This window comes from Bactrocera latifrons, unplaced genomic scaffold, assembly GCF_001853355.1.
Source record: "Bactrocera latifrons isolate USDA-ARS-PBARC rearing strain unplaced genomic scaffold, ASM185335v1 scaffold_84, whole genome shotgun sequence".
NCBI classification, from domain to species: domain Eukaryota; kingdom Metazoa; phylum Arthropoda; class Insecta; order Diptera; family Tephritidae; genus Bactrocera; species Bactrocera latifrons.
In genome coordinates this window covers 227920-250807 of record NW_017537534.1, presented here as the reverse complement: position 1 = coordinate 250807, position 22888 = coordinate 227920, and the positions used below count along the sequence as shown (strand labels likewise).

The 22888-nt window shown below is 37.0% G+C and overlaps 3 protein-coding genes across 7 annotated transcripts; 1 reads left to right on the top strand and 2 right to left on the bottom strand.

The window, feature by feature from the left end:
* Nucleotides 1–2789: 2789 nt before the first annotated feature.
* On the bottom strand, nucleotides 2790–7542 carry LOC108977114 (wnt inhibitory factor 1). The gene is made up of 3 exons (XM_018946647.1): nucleotides 6773–7542; nucleotides 6608–6715; nucleotides 2790–2992 (listed from the first exon to the last, which is right to left on the bottom strand). Exons 1-3 carry the CDS (start codon nucleotides 7330–7332, stop codon nucleotides 2875–2877), a joined length of 786 nt encoding a protein of 261 aa, XP_018802192.1. The 5' UTR covers nucleotides 7333–7542; the 3' UTR covers nucleotides 2790–2874.
* LOC108977115 (lipoma HMGIC fusion partner-like 2 protein) lies at nucleotides 3078–18691 on the top strand. Of its 5 annotated transcripts, none has more exons than XM_018946652.1 (4): nucleotides 3078–3113; nucleotides 16996–17579; nucleotides 17671–17784; nucleotides 17847–18691. In XM_018946652.1, exons 2-4 carry the CDS (start codon nucleotides 17111–17113, stop codon nucleotides 17987–17989), a joined length of 726 nt encoding a protein of 241 aa, XP_018802197.1. In that variant the 5' UTR covers nucleotides 3078–3113; nucleotides 16996–17110; the 3' UTR covers nucleotides 17990–18691. The 5 variants fall into 5 exon arrangements, with proteins under 5 accessions (XP_018802197.1, XP_018802193.1, XP_018802195.1 ...); XM_018946648.1 differs by lacking the exon at nucleotides 3078–3113 and adding an exon at nucleotides 11028–11308; XM_018946650.1 differs by lacking the exon at nucleotides 3078–3113 and adding an exon at nucleotides 11028–11401 and having other exon boundaries at nucleotides 17001–17579.
* A 221-nt stretch (nucleotides 18692–18912) lies between these two features.
* LOC108977113 (dnaJ homolog subfamily C member 21) lies at nucleotides 18913–21242 on the bottom strand. Its single transcript, XM_018946646.1, has 2 exons — nucleotides 20423–21242; nucleotides 18913–20350 (listed from the first exon to the last, which is right to left on the bottom strand). Exons 1-2 carry the CDS (start codon nucleotides 21026–21028, stop codon nucleotides 19187–19189), a joined length of 1770 nt encoding a protein of 589 aa, XP_018802191.1. The 5' UTR covers nucleotides 21029–21242; the 3' UTR covers nucleotides 18913–19186.
* Nucleotides 21243–22888: the final 1646 nt, after the last annotated feature.

The window sequence follows — 22888 nt, the reverse complement described above, 5'->3', positions numbered from 1 at the left end:
CCGCATCTGTAGTGCTTAGCTCTCTTCCAATCAAGAGAGCACAACACGTGGGAAATCTGAATTTTATGCTTTCTTCTTCATTCGGGGATACATACATATATGTATGTATGACAATGTACCCATGTACGAGGTGTGTTCAAAAAGTATCGGGAATTTTGAATTTTCGCGGATTACCTATATTCGAATTTCGAATTTTTTGTGGCATTATGTTGGTACTCATGTCTCTCACTTATGCCGACAAGCTCGGCCATTTTGAATGCTCATTTATTTGTTAACAGCTGCTTTGCTTGCACGTGTTTTGGATCGACTTCGATTTTAACCTATTCAAAAAAATGGATCAAAGAACCTGTATCAAATTTTGTGTGAAAAACGAAATTAAGTGCGCGGATGCATTTCGAATGTTGACTGTGGCATACGAAGGAGGAGCTGAAGAAGAAAAAAAAAATATATTTTTTGAAGTGCTTCGAAGATTGGAAAAACCGTTGGCACAAGTGTATAATATATCATGGGGATTACTTTGAAGGGGCCAAAATAGAATTTCATGAATAAATAAATAATTTTTGAAAAAACAAAAAATTCGCGATACTTTTTGAACACACCTCGTACACACATATGGTGTTTAACAGTTCGAATTTATCTTAATGCTTTGTTATTGTACTTTTATGCTCACACTTGTTCAACGTCGAATTGTAGATAAAGATATTTCGAAGACCGCGCGTGTCCTCTATATCTTGGCCTGTGCGTTCCCAATTTGGCTTTATCGGAATGTTTTTTGTTTACCAAAACATTTACAATCCTCCCCGCGCTGAGCAGAGCAAGTGCAAAAAATTACGAAAAAATATTATCAGTCCACATGCGTACACATGCATTTATCTGTACAAGACATACATAGTTATGTATATACATATGTAAATACGTGAGCTGAGACATGAAAGTTGACCAAATTTAACAAGTATTATTTTCCATTTCAAAACCCGCGAATTGTTTGCCATTTATTGGATACGCAATTTCTTTTCGTTTACTTCCACGCATTTGTGAATTGTTTTGGCCAATTTCCTACTCAGTGCTAACCTGTAAATATTTACAAACATAGTATGTATATACAAATGTACATATAACTTTGTTTTGGCCGTCTTAAAGTGTGCAAAATAAATGCATACCACTTTAACGCATACACACATAGCATGCTTGCGAATTGGATGCCACAGACGTCATTGTGACGATGATAAGCATTTATTTGTTGTCTTCCATTTCTTTAGACCCCGCCACTTGCCAGAGTTTCTGAAATATGCGTTGTTTGAATTTAATTATAACATGTTTGTTTTTGTTATTTTTGTAGCAGAAGTGTAGATACTCAACATACAAATGTTTGCATGTGTGTGTGTAACATAGTGAACGCGTGTCTTAATATTTATAGCGGTTTTATAGTCGAATCATGGTCTCAAATTTACTTGGCATCAGGCGTGAGTAAGAGCGAATGAGTGAGTGCTTCGAAATGAGTGAGCGCTGACTAACTGAGCGAATGATGGGTGTATGTGGCACAGTCATGTTAGAAAGTATTTGTATATCTTCTTAAAAAATTCATATTTTGGATCCATCGTAATTTAAAGATATTGTTTTGTGATATATTTTTAATTAATTGAGATATCTTAATGAAATTTCGAAGATGGGAGTAATGGGAACTCTCTATTACAATATTATCCTTGAAATCCAACGCAGAATTACTCTTGCTAACAGGTGCTCTTCTCGACGAACAAATACCAAACTCAACATCGTTTGATGCGTCGGCTTTAGGAGTGTTCGAGTGAACGGTTCTGCGGAAGATTTATGATTCTGGCGAGTATCGCATTTGATGGAACTTTGAGCTGTACGAGATATACGGCGACATGGACATAGTTCAGCGAATGAAGATATAACGGCTGGACTGGCTGGGCTTTGAAGGTTTTCGATTAAGTACCCGCCAGGGGAAGCACAGAAAGAGGAGACCTCCACTTCTTTGGAAAGATCAGGAGGAGAAGGACCTGGCTGCACTGGTATCTCCAATCGGCGCCAAATAACAAAAAAAAGGAAACGACTAGCGCGCTGTCGTTAACTCGGGTATAACCGCGTAAATGGTGTGTACACCAGTAAAGAAGACGAAACATATATGAACTTTCTTAGAGCAACATATTTGCCGACAATACGAATCCTTTTGAATTCAAGCCGTTCCAGGAAATATTCTACCAAACATATATGTATGTCTTTCGTTCAAAACAGATTGCATGGAACAACTTACACATTGTTTAAAAGCTAATGACACATAGAGATAAACTCTCCGATTCTGCCAACGACAGATATTCAATACAACTCACAATATTCTAACCTGACGTACATAAGTAAAGATATTGTTGGGTTCTGTATGACACTGTTAGTTGATCAAAGATTGATAATTGTGGCCGAGCTAGGTGAGGAAATCATGATCATCTACTACACTGTACTATAGTCCGTTTCTGGGATTCAAACTACTAGTTAACTACATTTTACTAGACACTAGTCGGTCACATAGTATAAGATATTGTGTACATCTACACATAGGGTCGTGCCTGAAGTTATTTGTTGAAAGCATTGCCAAACATTTAAAGTTTCTATACATACTGACATAAGTATATATGTACATATACTATGCATTTACTGTCTATATTTAATTTTCAGACGACTACATATTACATTATGGATTCCATGAGTATTTCACATAATCAACTACTCTTTATTTATTGGTAATAAATTATATACATATGTACATCCTACTTTATTTATACTCAAACACAAACATAACTTTTAATCTAAAGTACACTAAATTAGAGAAAATAAAATATTATTTAATTAATACTCGCATTATTGCTCCAGATGTATGTAGTCCGCATGGCATTCACCATCATATTCGTAGTGATAGTCTTTCTTTCGACAAGCGCACATATTCGGTAAAAAGCAAAAGCCATATTTACCACAGTTTCTGAAATGACAAAAGAGGATTTTGTTTTATTTTATGTCGGTATACTATATACTATACACAAATCGATATGAGTAACTAAAACGATCAATGAATTCGGCAATATTAGTATTACGAATACCAAGTAAGATTTACTATTCGTCTATTAATTACAATATATCACACCAAAATTCCCCAACAGGTCGCATAAAAAGTCAAATCGGTCTTAGATGTGAAGTTTTATTTTTACTTGTTTGATCCCAAAGGAATCGCTTGTAAGAATTTTGTTTTTCCTCAAGAAGCGGTTGGGAAGTGAAGGTCCGCCCTAAGAAAATCATCGTTAGAGTTGAAGTGAATACAAGAGCAATGAACACATCTTGCCCATCGACTCAGCTCATTTCAATGATAGCTAAAGTGTGATGCGTATTACCGCCGTACTTGTTTTAAAAGACTTGAAATTATAGAACACACAATGTTGAGTACAGGTTACAATTTGTTGCTTTCATATGGAACACCAGCAAAGTCAGGAGTGACATGAATAAATACATATTTACATAAAATTTTATTAATGATCGTTCGAATATTCTACTTGTATAAGATCATTACAAACTAAACTCTGTACATCACTTATCTTCAGAAAGGTTTCACTCTCGTCACATAAACATATGTGACCTGGTCTACGGAAAGGGGGCTTAGGTGTCAAAAAAACCAAAAAATCAATTTTCACTTTTTAGTTGATTCGGATGGAAGATAAGATTTTTAACAGCTGTTTCCCAGAAGTTTCGCACGTTAGCTCCCTTTTCGTAGACCAGGTCAGATATGTAGATGTTTAATGCGACTAATAGAATCTGAACTTCTTCAGTCCACAAATAATCGCTTAAAACTACATAAACGAGATAGATATAATAATCACACTGAAGAAACGGGTTGAATTCCAAGTGATTGTCTGTCCGTCTGTGTAAGCGATAACATGAGTAAAAATTAAGATGTCTCGGATAAACTTGGTACATGTGTTCGCGGCATACAAGGAAATACTCCCAAAATAGGTCATTAAATAAAAACTTATAAAGTGCCATTATTAAGAACTAAATATATTTACGTTTTGACAAAAAAAAAAGTACCTGGAAATTGTAATTTAAATTCCCTGGGTAAGTGATATTTCAAAAAAATGTACTTTGCTAAGTTGGGAGGACTGTATTTAATTTCTATGCCAAAAATGATTTGTTAATCAATTTGTTTACACCAGCTGATTAATTCGGTACATCTCAGTAGTGCGTTGCAATTTTTACAATGGAAAGCAATATCGTACGAAGAATTTGTTTCAAAGTTTGTGTTTCTAACCAGTTGATTCAGTTTTTTCAAAAACACAAACCAATCAGTGGTATAAAGCCTTTAAAGGCGGTCGAGAGATCGGTGAAGACATGCCTCCTTCTGGACGACCTTCGACCTCCTCATCTGATCTTAAAGAAGTATGGTGCTTGAAAATCGTCCGGCAAGTGTTAGAGAGACCGCTCTCGCGAGTTCTTTCGACTCGCCCCGATAAAGCTCATTAAAAAAAAAAATGCCGTAAACAGGTCTCTTTGAACATGCTTGCATCGTTTGATCGTGTTCAAGAGTTTGACATGCATCCAAGTCAATTTCAGGCTACTTTTTTGTCACAATATAAAACTGCAAAACGCCATAGGATATCGCAGTAGAAAGGGTAAGTTAAGCTATACTATGGTCTACAACTTTGCTTCCGCCATTTTTCAATAGATGTCTCTAGGATCAAGAACGATCTTCGACATTTGTGTTAACATTAACCAAACAAAATATTTGTTGAGATATGTTTGCATCCCAAACTTACTGAACCAACTCAACTGAAAATATCACTTTTTGAGCCGAATTCTCGACATTTGCGGGAAATTTTGCTTTTATTTTTTAATTCCAAGAAAAGTGCGTCTGGACCCGTCCACGATACTCTACTACTACCATCTATATGATTTCTATAAGGTATTAAAAAAATATAGAATTTTTGTAAAGCAACTTGTGTTAGTTTACAAAAAAATGTTTCATAAAGCATTTCGTGTGTTAATTAAGCATTGCTTTTTGAGGGAATAAGGGAAAACACTTTTGGACCGTTTTTATACTCTCGCAACAAAGTTGCTAAGGAGAGTATTATAGTTATGTTCACATAACGGTTGTTTGTAAGTGCTAAAACTAAAAGAGTCAGATATAGGGTTATATACTAAAGTGATCAGGGTGAGGAGTAGAGTTGAAATCCGGATGTCTGTCTGTCCGTCCGCCCGTGCAAGCTGTAACTTGAGTAAAAATTGAGATATCATGATGAAACTTGGTGCACGTATTTCTTGGCTCCATAAGAAGGTTAAGTTCGAAGATGGGCAAAATCGGTCCACTGCCGCGCCCACAAAATAGCGAAAACCGAAAACCTATAAAGTGTCATAACTAAGCCATAAATAAAGATATTAAAATGGAATTTAGCACAAAGGATCGCATTAGGGAGGGGTATACTTGGACGTAATTTTTTTGGAAAAGTGGGCGTGGTCCGGTCCCCTACTAAGTTTTTTGTACAGATCTCGGAAACTACTATAGCTATGTCAACCAAACTCTATACAGTCGTTTCCTTCAGGCATTTCCATATACAGTTCAAAAATGGAAGAAATCGGATAATAACAATGCCCACCTCCCAGACAAATGTTATGTTGAAAATCACCATAAGTGCGTTAACCGACTAACAAAAAAACGTCAGAAACACTAAATTTTAGGGAAGAAATGACAGAAGGACGCTGCACAGGCTTGTTTTAAAAATTGAAAATGGGAGTGGCATCTCTCACTTATGGACCAGAAACCATGTCTCAGGAACTACTCAACCGATTTAAATTAAATTCGGTATATAATATTTTCCTAACACTCTAATGACATGTACGTAATATGGGTGAAATCGGTTCACAACTACGAATCCTTCCAATATAACACTATTTTGAATTCCTTCTGATGTCTTCTCTCTATAATATATACATTATACACAAATACGGTATTTGAGCTGAGGTATCCCTTGTAGAAAAATTGTCGTGATCGAACTATAACTTTTCAAGGTCCCTGATATCGAACTCAGTGCCTAACCTAACCTAACCTAATTTTTCACCGAAAATATCGGTAAATCTCTCAGATATTTTCATGTAATTCAGATGGCATCATTTTTATACTCTTGCAGTAAAGTTGCTAATAACGGTATACATCGTCAGATATGTGGTTACATATACCAAAGTGATCAGGGTGACGAGTAGAGTTGAAATCCGAATGTCTGTCTATCCGTCCGTGCAAGCTGTAACTTGAGTAAAAATTGAGATATCTTGCTGAAACTTGTCATGCGAGAGTATAAAATGTTCGGTGAGACCCGAACTTAGCCCTTGCTTACTTTTTTTTTTTTTTTTTTTTGCAAGAGCCTTCCGAGGTACGAGGAGTTCTGAAATTTTTACAGTGGTCGGAATTAATATCAAAACCGTACACTACCATGACAACTGCCGAAATAACTCAATTATTTTACCTCCTACTATTTTACGGTAGCATTCCTTAAACTCAGTAGCATTTTCAGTACCAGATAAATATCTTATCAATCGGATAAGGTTTATTACTTACTGTTTGCACACGGGGGCACACATTTGGCCGAACAGAGTCTCTTGAGAGGTATATCCTTGTGCGCAAATACACTCTCCATTCGCGTTACACTTTCCATACAAGCAACGCCTAAAAGTGAAATGCAGGATATTCAATAGTAGTACCACAAGTAAAACACTCACTCACCCGAAACAACGATCACTCAAGCTATGGTATTTTCGACAACGCCGTGCCACCGCATCGAAATAATACCCCTCTTGACTACAGAGACACAAATCGGGCGCTGCACAGAAACCTCCAGCAGTATGACATCCGGGCAGACATTCGGTGGCGCATACGAGCTCCTCCTTTTCGAACGACGTTTGATAGTTGTCGGCGCACGGGCAAACGCCATCCTCAAAACACTTACCATTTGAGCAACGGATCGGACAGCGAGAAACGCAGTAACGCGTGTTGATAATCAGCATCTCATAGTCGGAACAGGGCGTCTTCGATGGGCGCCAGTGAAGTGAACGCAAAGAATGCAATGGATGGCGCGACGCAGCCCACAATGGAGCTGGGATGATGGCAAAGGATACACAGAGTAACACAACGAAAATGGTCGACATATTGCACTGGTAAGCCGCGTTGTCTTCGTAGCGATTTGATCGATATGAATTGCGCGGTAAACCACTGTCACTGGTGAAATGAAGCTGCGCAGAACTCCCTTCTAAGTGCACTGCATGTGCGATAAAGACGCCGGTCATTGATAGTGAAAGTACCAGCTGTGTACTTAAGTGATTTGCGCACACGCACTAACAATTGCCCTATATTACTCAATACTTGTTTGTACACTCGGTAGTTATGAAGTAATCGATAGCGCGTTGGTAAGACCTCCGACAAGAGCTAAAGCAATATGTATGTAAATACCTCATATATGTAAGTATTTATGTATAAATAAGACCTTAAAGCGCGGATGATCCAACGAAAACGATTTAAAAATACTAATGCAAGTATAAATACATAAGTACATAAGTATTTACAAATGAAGTAATCGATAGCGAGTTAATGTTGAATGGATTGATCGAAAGTGTGAAAACATCAAATTGTACACAAGAAATTGCCATGGCAATGGGTGTAAGATCACACACTACTATATACGTAAATGAAGATGTGCATAGCGAACACGATTTGGATGCGACTTGAATGTTTAACCCGCTACTTATATGTTAAGTATACTGGCAAGGTGCTAAGAGCGGAACGGAAAGGCCTATAATGCTGTCAAACCGCATTGTGTACTCTCGAGGAGCCTTGAATGACTAGAATACTCAAAGCAAAACAAAGAATAGATAAAATCCAAGCAAACGAATCAGTGAATCAGACGTAGCCGTAGCCATAGCCGCAACCACAGAATGAATACCAAGCGTATTTATGTATATTTAACAAACATTCGTATAAACATACATTCATACCTACACATATTGATGCATATATTATAATATATGTATAGTTTTTTCTAAGCAAAGTGTGCATACGCGTGGAAGCGATAAGTACAAAAGTCAATGGCGTCGCACGCAATTGTAAACTAGGGATGCGTAATGTCTCTTATGATGATTTCGAGAAAATATTCTTTTGATGTCTACTTATCTGTATGTCTGTTGGTACTTCCCCCTGCGGGTAGGGGGGACCCCTCCAGGTTGGGGGGGAAACCGAATATACCCGTGGTAAGGCATGCCTGTCGTAAGAGGCGACTAAAATCCCGCACGCACTGTGTCTGTCATTCTGGGCTTGCCTTGAATTTCAGCATAGTCCATGTCAGATATAGTGCTATAGTATTCATCGTAAAACATGGTTACTGTACTCTGTACTTTTTATTCCTGGTATTCGACCGTGTTTTCGTTTACGAAGGGTTTTACGAGACACATGTCAACATACAGTTGAGTTCTTAAGGGTTCTTAGGAATTCTTGGGGGCTCAACTGGCAGTAGCGTAAGCTACAAGTCACACCAAAGACTAAAACATGGTACCACGGGGAGCAGTTAGCCCTTGGAGGAAACTCCAATCTGCTCATTGGGTTTTTGGCCCTTTGTGGAGATTCGTGGTGGCTGTGGTTTAGACCTAAATACAGGAAGAGCATTTAGTCTGGTGTAGAGTCGCACTGCGGCCGGGTGCCGGGGACCCAGAGTACGGCAGGGGTTTTAGATGGGCCTCGTACCCGACCAAGGTGGGTAGGGTGTACTTGTCCACCCAAACCAATTTGAATCAAAGTATAAGTATATGCGCAGGCACTCATGCTTTGGTTCTCCAGAGTATGGTGCAGGTGCATGCACTCGTGCTTTGGGGCGCTGATCAACGCATTGTTTTAATCTATGTGCTTCTAGCAATAGAAAGCACCATGGGGTTAGGCCTTCTCAGGCAGGAACTCACGTTAAACCACAACGGACTCTGTCTGTTGGTACGTTAGGATGCCCGCAGAGAGGATGCTTAAGTTCACGTGTTGCGCAAAGGGTAAAATGCGCTCTGCTCGTATTTAGACGAAATATTTTTTAGAAATATTTTAAATATTATTAAAAGTAAAATCATGCAAACCTCTTCTTGTATAGCATTTATTAATTGGTCTGGCGACAGCTGAACCCAAAGTCGAAAAACATACATATGTGGTCCCTCTTCCAAAATGGAAGAATATATTGCCCTAGCTCCTACTTCACTCTCAAAGTAAGATCTCGATCGTTCCGGAAACTTGATACCATTGTCTTAATATTTCTTATTTAATAACTCCTGTTTGAAGGAAAATAATCATAACACCAACAAGATATCTAGGTGGAATTAAGCTACGACTTATACCTTCCCCTTAATCCAATCCAAGAATTGCTCGAAACCACATTACAAGACAAATTGTATAAAATACCCCTCTTTAATTTTAGTAGCCAGGACGCCTCAGTTACCTACTCATGGCATTTGGTAGTTGGTATCAATCGAGTCGCTTCGTCTTTTAAAAGTGCCAACAACAAGAAAGTGTTGTGTTTCATCGCAGTTGTGTGCATCTGAATTTAATTATCAGCCAACTATTCTAGACTTCTTGGTGCTGATGTAGGACCCAAGGAAACGCTTGTAATTAAAATGAAATAAAATGTTCTAGACAACCCAGTGTACGAGTATGTAGTGGAAAATAAAAAAAAGCAAAAATCGCAATGCTTCCATCCGCTACTCTGGAGTTTCCCCACCCGGGTCGATTAACACAACCGCCGGTTTTGTCTGTAGTCTGTTGTGGGCTTAGGAGGAGTAAACGCAACGGTGGCATAGTAAGCAGCTGTTGAAGCGAGTACTTAAACATATGTATGTGCCTATGAGTTATCATGTGGGGCAACATGTCGACAGCAAACGCACAGCCCACCAGCCGGTTAGCGAAACAAGCCACCAGCAAACACACTTGTCTTCGGATGAGAATACCACACTCTTGTTGTTGTAATAACATAGTTCGAAAAAACGCGTATACGCCCTCTCGAGCCGCCCGCTAACGCATTGTCTGTGTAGAGTGAGCGGCAGTCGGAAGCCGATCGCGCAGTCAAGCAGTCAAGCTCCACAGAAAATAGCGATTATGAGTTCAGCGGGTGAGTAACATGCGAGGAATTACTGGATTTATATACGAGTATTACTTTTTATGCATTGCCCATCCAACTGTGCCGTATCCAGTGTTACCGCTGGGTAAAGTAAAAAATATGTATAATAACTTATAGGTGTTTTATAAACTTGCTTAACTACCGGTACCTTACTCATATATAGGAAGGGGAACGAGTTGGATCTCCATTATCTCCTTTTGGGCTAGAGTAGAACTTCCGAAATCTATTTAACTACTTGTACTTGTACTTGTACCTTAGCAAAATTAATCCTAGCGCAATAATAGGAGTTCCTAGTGCACATTGTCCAATAGACATTCATGCTGTAATAATAAGGCTAAGACGTGTTATTCCTTTGATAGAAGATGGTGGGTGGAAACATCTAGGCACTTTCTCCTCAATTGTTCAGGTTTTACAAGACTGAGTTTGAAACATTACGGCAGTCATACCTTCGGCGAACCAGGGAACATAGCCGAAACTAAAATTAGCCTCAACGAATTTGTGATCGACCCAAAGCCCCTCGTTGATTCATAAGGCTAAGATCAATTTTATAGGAGTTTTAGCTACCACAACGTACCGGCGGTATGATCTTCTAACTACAAATTTGCGGCTTAGCTAGATTTTTTAATATACTTATGTATAATAAATGATTATAAAGAAAAGTCTGTTATAATACATTTTGTGTGTCTATGCGGCAACACTGCTTCTGTCTGTTGCGGGCAATGGCGTTGTCGACGGGGTGGTTGGTGGCTGCCACTCCAGTGCCTCCACCAGCTATTCGACATTGCGTGTATTGACGATGCGCCACCAAAGCGCAAGCAATTTCAGTCAACTCGTAGCGCTCAATGTGGCAGCAACAACTTTACGTTCTCTGCGCTTCAGTCAAAATCGGTGATCCAATACAAAGACGAAGTTTCGCGTTGGCGTTGCTCTTATTTTGTTATTTTTTTTTTTCGTTAATCTTTATACTGTTGAATGTGTTCTATTGTGTTGTGCTGTGGGATCGGACTGATTGACTTTTTTGTATGTAGTTTGGAGCAGCAAGATTTGCTCCAAATAACGCGATCAGTTGCCGCTGCTCGTTAGTGTTGCAAAGGCGTCCAGTTGGAAACAAAAGCATAAAACAAGTACGAATTTCTAAAAAAGAGTTAAAAGAATAAAAAATAGTGAAAACAAAAGGAGCTATAGGAGTGGCAGTGTTGTTGTTAACGAGCGTTACTGTACGTTTATCTGAAATATATTTTTTAGTTTTCCAAACTGTTATGTCAAGTATATAAAGAAAATGAGAATCCTCAGTTCTCTAAAGAATCAAAAGATCAACTATAGTTATCAGAGACAATACTAACGAAACAATGCCGATCACGCATTTCTGCATTTTTATCATTAGGCGTTAAGAAAGTCGTAGAATTGTGAGTTGACTATAATGACTGAGAGTTCTTGAAAAAGGTGCTTCAGATCTGTGGGATGATTCAAGATGTGTTGCAGTGGTACATTATAATTCGTGTAAAAAATGGCATATTTTGATGATTATTTAGGAAACAATTGAAGTCTCTTTCTTAAATTTTTATAAGAGCATAATCTTCGAAGAATACTGCATAAGATTTTCATGGAGAAATATTAAAAGAATGCGGCAATGGTAATTATTTTGGAACGTTTGGAAAAAAGTTAATACTCATAACTTGATGCTGAATCAAAATTATATCGTTATGTAAAGCTTTGTCCAGATAACGCTGCGGGGAATTTTGAAATTCCAATAATTCACTTTTGGGGAACACTTTGAAGAAAAAAATGCGATTTCTTTGGCAAAAAAATGTTTAATGTGTTATTGTTTAATGAAGCATATAAACAAATTAAGATAACTTTCCATATTATAGATTTATAAAAAATGATGAATGCAGGTTTTCTCACGACCGACTAAGAACGCAATAAGATACAAAACTGTCTGTCCGATTAACTGTATGATAAATTACTGAAGCAATCTGATTGTATTTATATATTAATAAAGTTGGGTTCACTTGCTTCGTAGAATTTCAAGGTTTCAAGTCAAAAAATATCGGAATCAAAAATAATTTTAGTTGTCAACTAGCATTCGTCTCTTTAAGTACTTTCAAATTATCCAAATTAACGGGAGTGCCTAATGTTCGGTTCTGCAAAAAGATAGCCATTCCTTACTTGTCTACGTGCCATATTGGGCTTCCCTACTTTTCGATAATAAATTTCTTTTACTTTGTTTAGGTGTTTCGTTTTATTTATTTGTTTCCATATTTGTCACACTACTGTTCCTGTATTTTATTGGTTTAATTTTATTATATATTTTTTTCTTATTTGTAATGTGTGTGTGTGGGTTTTGTTTGAGTGTGCTGCATTCGCCATATTAATGTGGTAAGTAACAATGACTTCAACTGTCCGTCCGACGACTCAGTGCGCGATGCACGCGTATATATGTACATACATACATACGCTTAATTATATTTACTCCCCGTTTGGTTTTTTCGGTTTGTTTAGCGTTTGGCAGTCAGTGAGCGGCGACGGCAGCGTCAACATAAGCAGCCGCACCCCAAAAAGCTAACTATCAACCTAGACGCACTTTAATTGCCACCGCACTCTCTTCGCGCCCACAAGTAACCCGCCACATTTTGCTATTACATTGGTCAGAGTAATATTCGCTGTCGCCTTCTCCCGCCCCGGTTGATGAGCGGCCATTGGAGTTTGGCGACCTCGAAAGCTTCAAAACCGCCAGCCATCCAAATAGGCAATGCGCCGTTTGACTTTAGTGTGTAAAAAATTAAGCGCTGTCGGCGTTGTTGTTGTTAATTATAATATTTATTTTATGATTATTTGTTGTATATTTTGAGTGAATGCCCATCACAGAAAGCAAAATCCAGCTGCCCACGTTGTTCTATTGTAATTTATAATTAAAACAAATATCTGTGTTCGAATTTTATAGCATCGGTATCAATTGCAGTGTGCCCTTCCTTTCTCTCGCTTTTCTGCATCGCCCAACGAAGCCACTGAAGTTGCAAGCGCCATGCTCTCACCACTTCGTTGCGCCGCGCTCTTGTTTCTACCAGCTGCCTAAACTCAAGCATACAATTATGAGCAGCCAGCCGAGCACATGCCATCAAACAGTCAAATACCACTGAAATTATTTTGTAACAACAATATGAGGCATGTAAAACAACTGTTGACGAAGCGCTTGCGGCTGACGTGCACTGAGGTCCCCGCCACCCTCCCTGCTTTACCATTAGTGATGCGCTGCACGGATGACGGCAATGCTTTTCGAAACTCTAAACAAATTAAATCTTATCGAGTGTGCTCCGGCAGCTAAAACGTTAAGCAGAGGTTCTCCTTTGTATGCCCAGTCGACCAGCTTGTTTACAAAGTGGTTGACTGCGTTAGCTTTACTTAAGTTTTCCTTGCAACTGATGTGAAGCACAGTGTTATGACCAGCCACATTCTTTGATGGTTTGTTGTTAGAAAGAGTAGACATTACTATACTAATTCTCTAGAGGTGTTCTTTCTTCTTCTTTACTGGCGTAGAAACCGCTTGCGCGGTTATAGCCGAATTAACAACAGCGTGTCATTCGTTGTTTCTTCTTTTCGCAAGGTGGCGCCAATTGGAGAATCCAAGCGAAGGTCTTTGCAACGGAGGGGAGGTCTTCCTCTTCCACTGCTTTCCAGCTGGACTGTTTTCGTCCATTCTTGACGACATGACCTAGCCAGCGTAGCCACTGTCTTTTTATTCGCTGAACTATGTCAATTTCGTCGTATATCGCATACAGCTCATCGTTCCACCGAACGCGATATTTGCCGTGGCCAACGCGCAAAGAACCATAAATCTTCCGCAGAACTTTCGGTACGATCAAGCTCTACCATCAATTTACGTCTATTTCTTGATTTAGCTGATTTTAAGCTGTTCGATATATGTTTACCATGAATATATAAGACTCAGAAGGTAACGACGGATACCCTATATACATATACATATGTATGTACATATATGATTCGCGTGACGAGCTGAGCCGCTTTTGTCATGTCCGTTCGTCTCTCTGTATACGCGAACTATGCCTTCAGTAGTTGAGATATTGATCTGAAATTTTGCGTACGTCATTTTCTCCCCAAAAAGCTCTTCATTTGCTGGAACCGCCGATAACGGGTCAATATAACATACAGTATACTTAAAGGAACGATCAGAATCAAGTCACTGTATTTAAACCTTTTTCTTTTTGCAATGTATCTTCAAGGATTTTGGCATGGATTATTATCCAAAGCGATCATACAATCTCCGAACAAATTGTTCATATTGAATCACTGTCATGCATCCTTTCGAAGTCACGTTCTGTTATGTCTTATTTTTTATTCCGAAAATTACATTGACATTTTATGGTTTTGCACACTGTGCGGCAATACAGACGCCGTCGTACTAGTCATGGAACCGCCCGTACACACTCACACATTGCAGTTGAAGTTCGGACTACCCGTGGGAGTGAAACACGTTGTTAAGTTAGAAGATCATATGCTGTGCTGTAAAACGCCTGTGTCTATTGCAATTTGTTTATAGCTTCCGCGTTGGGAGTCATCGTCATCATCATTACAAACACAATGGGGGCAAAAAAAATGCTAAGAAACAAAAAGAAGTTAGAATAAAATATCAAAAACGCGTATGTTTGTAGGTGTGTGAGCACAGACATACTATGGCGATAGAAGCACTCACTGTGCTCGGTGGGCGGAAGTGCCTGGCAAAAGCTGTATGGCGCACCAAACACATGCACCGTTTTTGTTTGTGTTTTAATTAATTGTGCCGTTAATTGCCGGGTTAAGGCGCCGAGCATGCTTACAGCAAATACATCGCGACCACACCGACCGAAATATTAAATGGAAATCACACTGTCAGCCGCTTGTTTATTACATTTAGATTAGTTTCGCGCTACCGGCGCGTCAAAATCTTTGAATCACCTCAAACAGCCATAATATCATAGTCGGCATGAATGGTTGTATGTGTGTGTGGCATATTCCATCCATAAACCATTCAGCGATTGCCCAGCTCACCCTCTTTATGCCCTTGGCCTTGCTACACCTCTATCAAATACAAACGTTCTAGCTAATTTGAAATCGTTTACAGGTCATTGTGCCTCCCGCGATAGCACTCGTAAACTGTGTACTTATGTATTGTGTCTATTTTATACTGTTATAAAAAAGCTGAGCATGTACACATTCATATACAATTAAAAGTATGTATATAAAACGGACATGAATGAAAAATATAGGCGTGGAACTTAGTAATGGACATGCAAATTCACCCGTCGATTGAGCTTAGGCGTAACGAGTACAAAATTACATACCACCATACCGTACATAAGTACGAAATAAGTGATTTAATAGAGTAAATGTTAACTGTAATTGAAGGAAGACACCGAATACTAATTCAGCGGAAATTGCATTTAATAGCATGATTAGAAAATTCAAGTTAACAAAACTTCATGAGTATAGATTCGATAATGTGGAAAGATATAAAGTTGCTGACAAAATAATAGGAGTGGGACGACATTTATCTTGATAAAATATAACCAATATTGTTCTCTGTTGATTTTCTGCTGATAACCAGGTGATACTTATACTGAAAATTGTTGGGTCGAATATGGTGTGTTACTATACTGTCACAGTCATTGAGACTCGAACATCCCCTCTGTTAGCTTTTAACCCAAATCATTCATCATGCTTCATGAGCTACTTTCCACAAGACCATTCCAAATTTTAACGCCTTATTAAATTTGACAGTCGGGATTTTAAAGGTTGGGAACCGAGCTAGTTGCCAACCACTGGCTAAAAATGCCATGAGTATATTGTTTTCATAGATCTGAGAAAATTTTGTGAGCCTACTCTGAAAATGTTTTTTTTTTTCAGATTTTTTTTTTTAATTCACTGCAATTGTAGCCATTCTGAATTACCATCATTTAATAACAATAATTGCACGTAATTTTCTAATTTAATACAAAACGAATAAAAAAGTTTTTATACAAAAACTTGATTTTGATTTTCGGTTTCGATACAAGGACAGCTTCTTTGAGAGAAAAGAGAGGGTGCAAAATTTCAGAACGATATCACAAAAACTGAGGGACTACTTTGCCTTATTATGTTTTTATAAATGCATTTCTGCTCGTTGCGGCCGCAGTTAACGTTTTCCTTTGCTTTTTACTAAATTTAACTTTTTATAAAATTTCATTTGATTATGAAATATTAGGCTTAAATACATATGACCGTCTCTCCTATTAATTTGACTACAGCTGTACATACATTTTTCCATAAACTAAGTGAATTTAACACACTCAAAAACATGTTTGTATTTTGTTTGACGCATTTTTAAGTAATTTTGTAATTTTGTTTCTACAAAGTGAGTGTAGAATCAACAAACAGTGACGTAATTTTTAGCCGATCGCTCATCGCCAATATTCAGCGATTTTTCATTTTGCTCTTTGCTGCATTGGATTGTTTTATCCTATACATATGTGTTTCTTTTTTGTTTTTGCATTGAATTTGTTTACTCACAAGCAATGTTCATACATATGTATGCATGAATGTGGATTATTATACACACGCACGCACATACATACATATGATGTTCGCCGAGATTCTATTTAGGTTACACATTTTGGGCATTGTATGCCCCGAACTGAATCTGCCTTTGATATATTCCAAGCGAATCCATTCCAAGTAAAATAATTACACATACCCATACTTATAACTTGACGTTAGGTCTTCACAAAATTAAAGATATTTTTGTTGAACGCACTTCTATATTTTCTTTTCATGTCAGTTCAGCAATCAAATGCATTGAACCCGGTCAGTGGCAAACGCAAGCAGCTCGAAAAGTATTGACTGTGGATTTAATGACAGTAGTTTTGCAGCAGCTGAAATAAAATTAAGCGAGTATGTGTTATGTCATCATAACCGGCGGCAGTTTGGTCTGGTTTGTGCTGAGCCTGGTGGCCGACATGCTAATCGCGTCAGCGATAGTTACACCTAAATGGTTAATCGGTCCGAATCCAGCGTTTGTCAGTGTTGGTTCGAGCATTTCCTCGCGTGTAACAAGCTCTTCCATTCAAAACGAAACCCAATTAATGTTACCAATACCCACGGTCCGTTATCCGTCCGTGGGTATTTACACACGCTGCAAAATGATGCACGGCTATGGTTACCACTGCGGCCCCTTCGATTTGGATGGCTTCGCGACTGACAGCAATGTTTATCCATCGGCTTGGAAGGCCACGATGTTCTTCATGTCGCTGGGCTTCGCTGTGCACTCCATAACGGTGGCGTTGACGCTAGTAACTTGCTGTCGACAGTCGGCTTTTGGCAAGAGCATACACAACATGACAGGTTGTGTACAAGTTGTATCAGGTGAGTCATTCCAGCATTCTAACCATTTTTTGAATAGCGTGTGACAAAATTTTCGAAGAATGAATTCAGTGCTAACGTCAATGTCTTGCAGCAATAAGCATTATGTTGGCGCTATTTCTACATCCGTTGGCTTGGGGAGCACCGCGTGTGCAGTTGCTATGTGGCGCTGATGCTGAGCCGTTCTATCCAGCGGGTTGTTCTATTGGTAAGGCTTAGTTAAACAAAAACTGTATGTATTCTATGTTCTAACTCAATACCATCTTTCAGGTATTTCCTTCTACTGTGCTGTGGCCGGTGCGGTACTTTGTTTCATTTGCGCAGGCATCAGTTTGAAAGCAGAGTCGTCAAATATGCGCATGCGCGTAAAACGACGAGTTGAAGAGGGCAATCGTTTGGTGTGCATTCCATAAAACCTTTACTAGGTACTAGGACTCTTAGAATTACTCTAATAACCTTAAAACCGATTATTCGAACATGCGCTCTGTAACCGTTCATATGAATAGTTACCGATTAATACTATTCGAATAGTTGCTCTGCTGTAAATATTTGAAAACACGACAAATGTTTGAAGTCCAAATAGCTTTTGATTTTGCTTGCTTTATATTTGCGCAGATTCCGATTGTGCGCGTATTTACTGCAAATTGTAGAAGTTGAACACTTACTATTCGAATAGTCGACGACGAACACTTAATCGGTTTGTCGAAAATGAACGGTTAATGGAATAGCCGACAACTATCCGGTTAATCTTGGCCAAATACCAAGAGCTCTACTTTAAATTATATTTTTAATTCTTCAAACAGGAATCGGAATATTGCACATCGAATTTATCGAATAAAATTACTGTGGTGTAAATTATTTAATCTTTGTACATTTTAATAATATTAAGTTCCTTTAATTAAGTAATTTAGTTTAAACATTGTAAGCAATCTCTTACACAAACTCAAGTGACATGTTTTTTGTATTGATATATATTATATATGCATACATACATACATAAATGTACTTACATGAAAAGCATCGCGTGTGTAATTAATTTTAAGATAAACAAATGTATATGCAGCTTATAAGAAAAGTTTCGAATAAACGTCATACAAGGTATGCACCTACAATTGTATAATTCTTTAGAGTCTTAAAGTCAACAAACTTATATAAAGAAGTTATGACGGTTTATGAAACAGTTACTGTAAATTGTTTTTAATAGTTAATCAAAGACTCTAGTCTTAGATATCCTCTTATGATAATCAGATCCAAGTAACTTCAACAATGGAAGTAAATTATCCTTTTAAAGCCATTTTCAAATTTATTAATTTTTTTGTTTTTTCAATACAAAAAATTTGTTTTAAAAATATCTTGTTTATTGGCTGTGTTGAGCTACCGTAAATTTGCTGAAGATTGTTTTTGAATATTTTTACTAATTAATTCAAAACATATTCACAAACCTTTTTCTACAAAACAAAGCACCGAGTTATATTCGTATATTTTTAGAGTACGCAATAAATATTCAAAAATTTAAATTAAATGTTCAATTAATTAGCATACATCTAAGGAGTTTTTAATAATTCCGTGAACAGAAGTTACACGTCCATTAATTTAAAATGAATTTGGGTCTACTTTCGTTTTCCTTTATTCTTTTTATTTTTACCGTCCGGTGCTGTTGCACTTACTTGCGTCTTGGTTTTCGGTATGTAGACCCCATGGTTGGTGATCTTGAGATGAGCAAACAGCTTATTTTTAGACTGAAAATTTGCATGGCATGTGACACACACGTGTGATGTTGCAGACGAATCTGTGTTTTCTTTCACCTTTATGCTGGCAGATGTTTCTTTTGTCTTAGGTAAAAGTTGTGGAAGAGGTTCATCACTTTCAACAGTTGCAACCCTTGCATTCGCTTTCTCTATTATTTCAGCTTCTACTTTTAAAGAATTAGTCTCTTTTTCTTCCACAACAGCCTTCTTCCCTTGCTTTTTATTTTTTCGGGCCGATTTTTTGCTTCTATTATTCCAGTCCTCTTCATCACTCTCTAATTTCGCTTGAGTCAGAAAATCGGATGGTAACGTTTCTTCGTCGTCATCACAGGTGGTTTGCGGCAAAGATTTATTGTTTTTAATATTTTTTCGTGTATTTTTATTCTTCTTTGATTTTGAATTACCCAATAATTTTTCTTTACTGGATTTCAGTTCTTCTTGAACATTTCCAGATAAATCTCTTTCATCGGATATATCTTCAAACCAATCTATAGAATAATCATCATCTAATTCTTCAATCTCACTGTCCTCTAATTCTAAACTATCACTATCATTACTGTTTAGAAAGGCTTCTTCTTCAGCTTGCATTTCGAGTTTCATACGTTCCAAGGCTTCCCGGTGCTTTTTGCTCGTTTCATGATTTGCATACGCATTCTGGTTCTTAAATGCTTTATTGCAAGCTACACAATAGAGATCATCTATATATAATTGTTCGTTTACAGACTCTAGTACAACGTCTTCATTTATCCCTTCTTCTTGATCTTCAGTTTCGCTTTCTTCCTCATCGCTGCTGTCTCCATAATCTTGTGCTAACTGCTTCAATTGTGTCTCATATTCATCGTTATTTTGACCGCTCTGCTTTTGATTTTGACGCATCTCTTCCATCTCACGTTGTCGCTTGCGTATTTGCTCCAATCTATTCTGCTCTTGCTTTTTACGGTTAAGTTCAGCTCGTTCCTCTAGTACTTTTTTGTATGCTTGCACACGTTTATCTCGCTTGCGCACGAATGACACCAAATTTCTCACCTAAAATTGTCAAGATTACAGTGTAGTGTATTTATATATGTTTTAATAATAATATCTTTAACAATTATTTACCTCATCATTTCTCTCTTTTCGCGCCTTTTGCACCACCTTTTTCATTTCTTTTTCAACCTCACGCAATATTCGACGATCCCTTATGTCTTTAACATCGTATGGACAAAGCCATGTATATGATTTCTTTGTGCAATATGACTGCCAATAGGCATAGAAAGGTGCAACCACCTCCTCATAGTTGCTCTTCGAATCACCAAAGCTTGGAATATTCTCGATTTCACTATCATCATCCATAAATTCAGCATCTTCTGCAGCAAGCTTCTCGAACACCTCTCGATAAACTGCATAAAAACCCTTTTCGTCATCTTCGAATCCACGGTAACAAGAAGACGTAAAATATTCAAACACATCCAAACAGTTTTCGGTGTAGTTAGAATTTTTGCCTCGCAATATTTGATCTCGATGATTATCATACCATGCCCGTTCCTGTGGGTCAGACAGAACTTCATAAGCCTGTTGTATCAACTGGAAACGTTCTTTAGCTTCATCTAGCGCATTGAGATTTTTATCCGGGTGCCAACGCAATGCCAATTTGCGATATGCAGACTTTATATCACCATCAGTTGCATCGCGTGCAACACCCAATTCTTCATAATAGCACTTCATCGCTTTGTTTTAGTAATTTTCTACAGATGTTTGTTTGAAATTTTGCCAACTGTTCTCAATATACTGAAACTAAATTGAAAACAATACGTACGAAAATCAGCGGTATACCCACGAACACATTGGAAATTCACTTTGCATGGATTTTTGAAATTTGCTAATTGCACCACGCATATGGGAGCTGTCAAGCTGCCAGCTGTCTTGGTGGTGTTGACGTATCACGTGAAAGATTTTTGCTTAAATATTGTTGACTTTAGAGGAATTAGAGATAACGAATTTAGTCGGTTATATAAAAAATAACAATATTCAAGCAAATGCCTGTAAATACGAATATTAAATAAATACTAGGAGGGGTAAAAAAACCGAGTTTCTGTATAAATGGGGTATGCCCGGATAGAGGAGCTACTACAGAGGAGGAATATCCAAAAATAATATAAAAATTACTCATATTTTTAAAAAATTTTACGATTAAAAGTTCAAAAATATGCACTAATAAGACAAGGTATTTCTCTATCTTCCATTAAATTTATTCACGCTTTTTTACTCTGTATATTTAAATATACACTCTAAACATTGAAATAAGTTCACATTTCAATTTTATTTTGTAATATTTCACCTAAATTTATTAATTTAAAAATCATTTAGCGAACTCGGCGTTGCAAAGGTTAGATTGTTTACATGAGGAAAACGAGCGTTGCCACATCTTAAGCACCAAATATGTAGGATTCTTAACGATTTTTCTTTGTTTGTTTTTTTTTGCGTGATTCTTTTTTCTACATAAATTATAATAAAAAATACTTTCTATTTTCATTTTTTAAGTTATAATTGAGTTGAAATTTTTTCAACATATTATACATTTTACATATAGTATGTATATGTATAATATGTGATTTATATTTAATAAACACATATAATTAAAACTCTATGATAATACAGTATTATAAAATGTATATAATATCATGTCGGGATAACTGAAGTACTTTAGAAAAATAACCCTGGTCGAGCGAATACCCGGGTTGACTGAAGTACTTTCGCGTAGTACTCGTTTCTGCGTTAAAAATAAAAAAATATATTGAGTTTTTGTTATAAAGTGGTTATATTTGTTGGTTACCATGCACACATATTGAAATAAAATCTGAAATTTCGTTATAAAATAAATAAAATTTAGTTATAATATCTGTCAGCGATTTTCATTTATTTTTGATTATACATTATTTTGTATTTTAGGTGACGATACATAAATTTTTATACTTAAAATATGAGCATATATGTATACTTCAATATAAAATGGTTATATTTGTTGGTTACCCTGCACCATATTGGAATAAAATTTGAATTTTCGTTATAAAATGGATGAAATTTAGTTATTATATCTGTCAGTGATTTCCATTTATTTTTGATTATACTTTATTTTGTATTTTAGGACGACGATACATCAATTTTTATATTTAAAACATGAGTTTCGGATATAAAGTGGTTATATGTGTTGGTTACCATGCACCCATATTGAACGAAAATTTGAAATTTCGAACTGTATTAATATACTTTACACTTTATTACGTAATATTATTATATAATTATTATATAATATTACTCATACATATGTATATAGAATATTATTATATATTATTACTAATACATGTATATAATATTACTCATTTGCTTAATAAATTTAAAAAAGAAAATATCCATATGCATGAATAGAAGAATTTTTGCGAAAAAGAGGAATTGCGAATTGCCTTATCATCACATGGCAGTGCTCCATTTGGTCGTAATTTTTGGTAAACAAATGGGATTAAAACGAGTGTAAAATGTAATTTTTAAAATGCAGATTTTTTAGGTAAAAAACCTGCTAAAAGTGTA

Coding starts and splice junctions, on each gene's coding strand:
- LOC108977114 (XM_018946647.1), bottom strand. CDS start 7,332: ATGACCGGCGTCTTTATCGCACATGCAGTGCACTTAGAAGGGAGTTCT. Junction 6,716..6,772: donor TTGAGTGATCGTTGTTTCGG/GTGAGTGAGTGT, acceptor TTTCACTTTTAG/GCGTTGCTTGTATGGAAAGT. Junction 2,993..6,607: donor TGTGCCCCCGTGTGCAAACA/GTAAGTAATAAA, acceptor TTGTCATTTCAG/AAACTGTGGTAAATATGGCT.
- LOC108977115 (XM_018946652.1), top strand. CDS start 17,111: ATGTGTTATGTCATCATAACCGGCGGCAGTTTGGTCTGGTTTGTGCTG. Junction 17,580..17,670: donor TTGTGTACAAGTTGTATCAG/GTGAGTCATTCC, acceptor AATGTCTTGCAG/CAATAAGCATTATGTTGGCG. Junction 17,785..17,846: donor TCCAGCGGGTTGTTCTATTG/GTAAGGCTTAGT, acceptor ACCATCTTTCAG/GTATTTCCTTCTACTGTGCT.
- LOC108977113 (XM_018946646.1), bottom strand. CDS start 21,028: ATGAAGTGCTATTATGAAGAATTGGGTGTTGCACGCGATGCAACTGAT. Junction 20,351..20,422: donor GAAAAGAGAGAAATGATGAG/GTAAATAATTGT, acceptor TGACAATTTTAG/GTGAGAAATTTGGTGTCATT.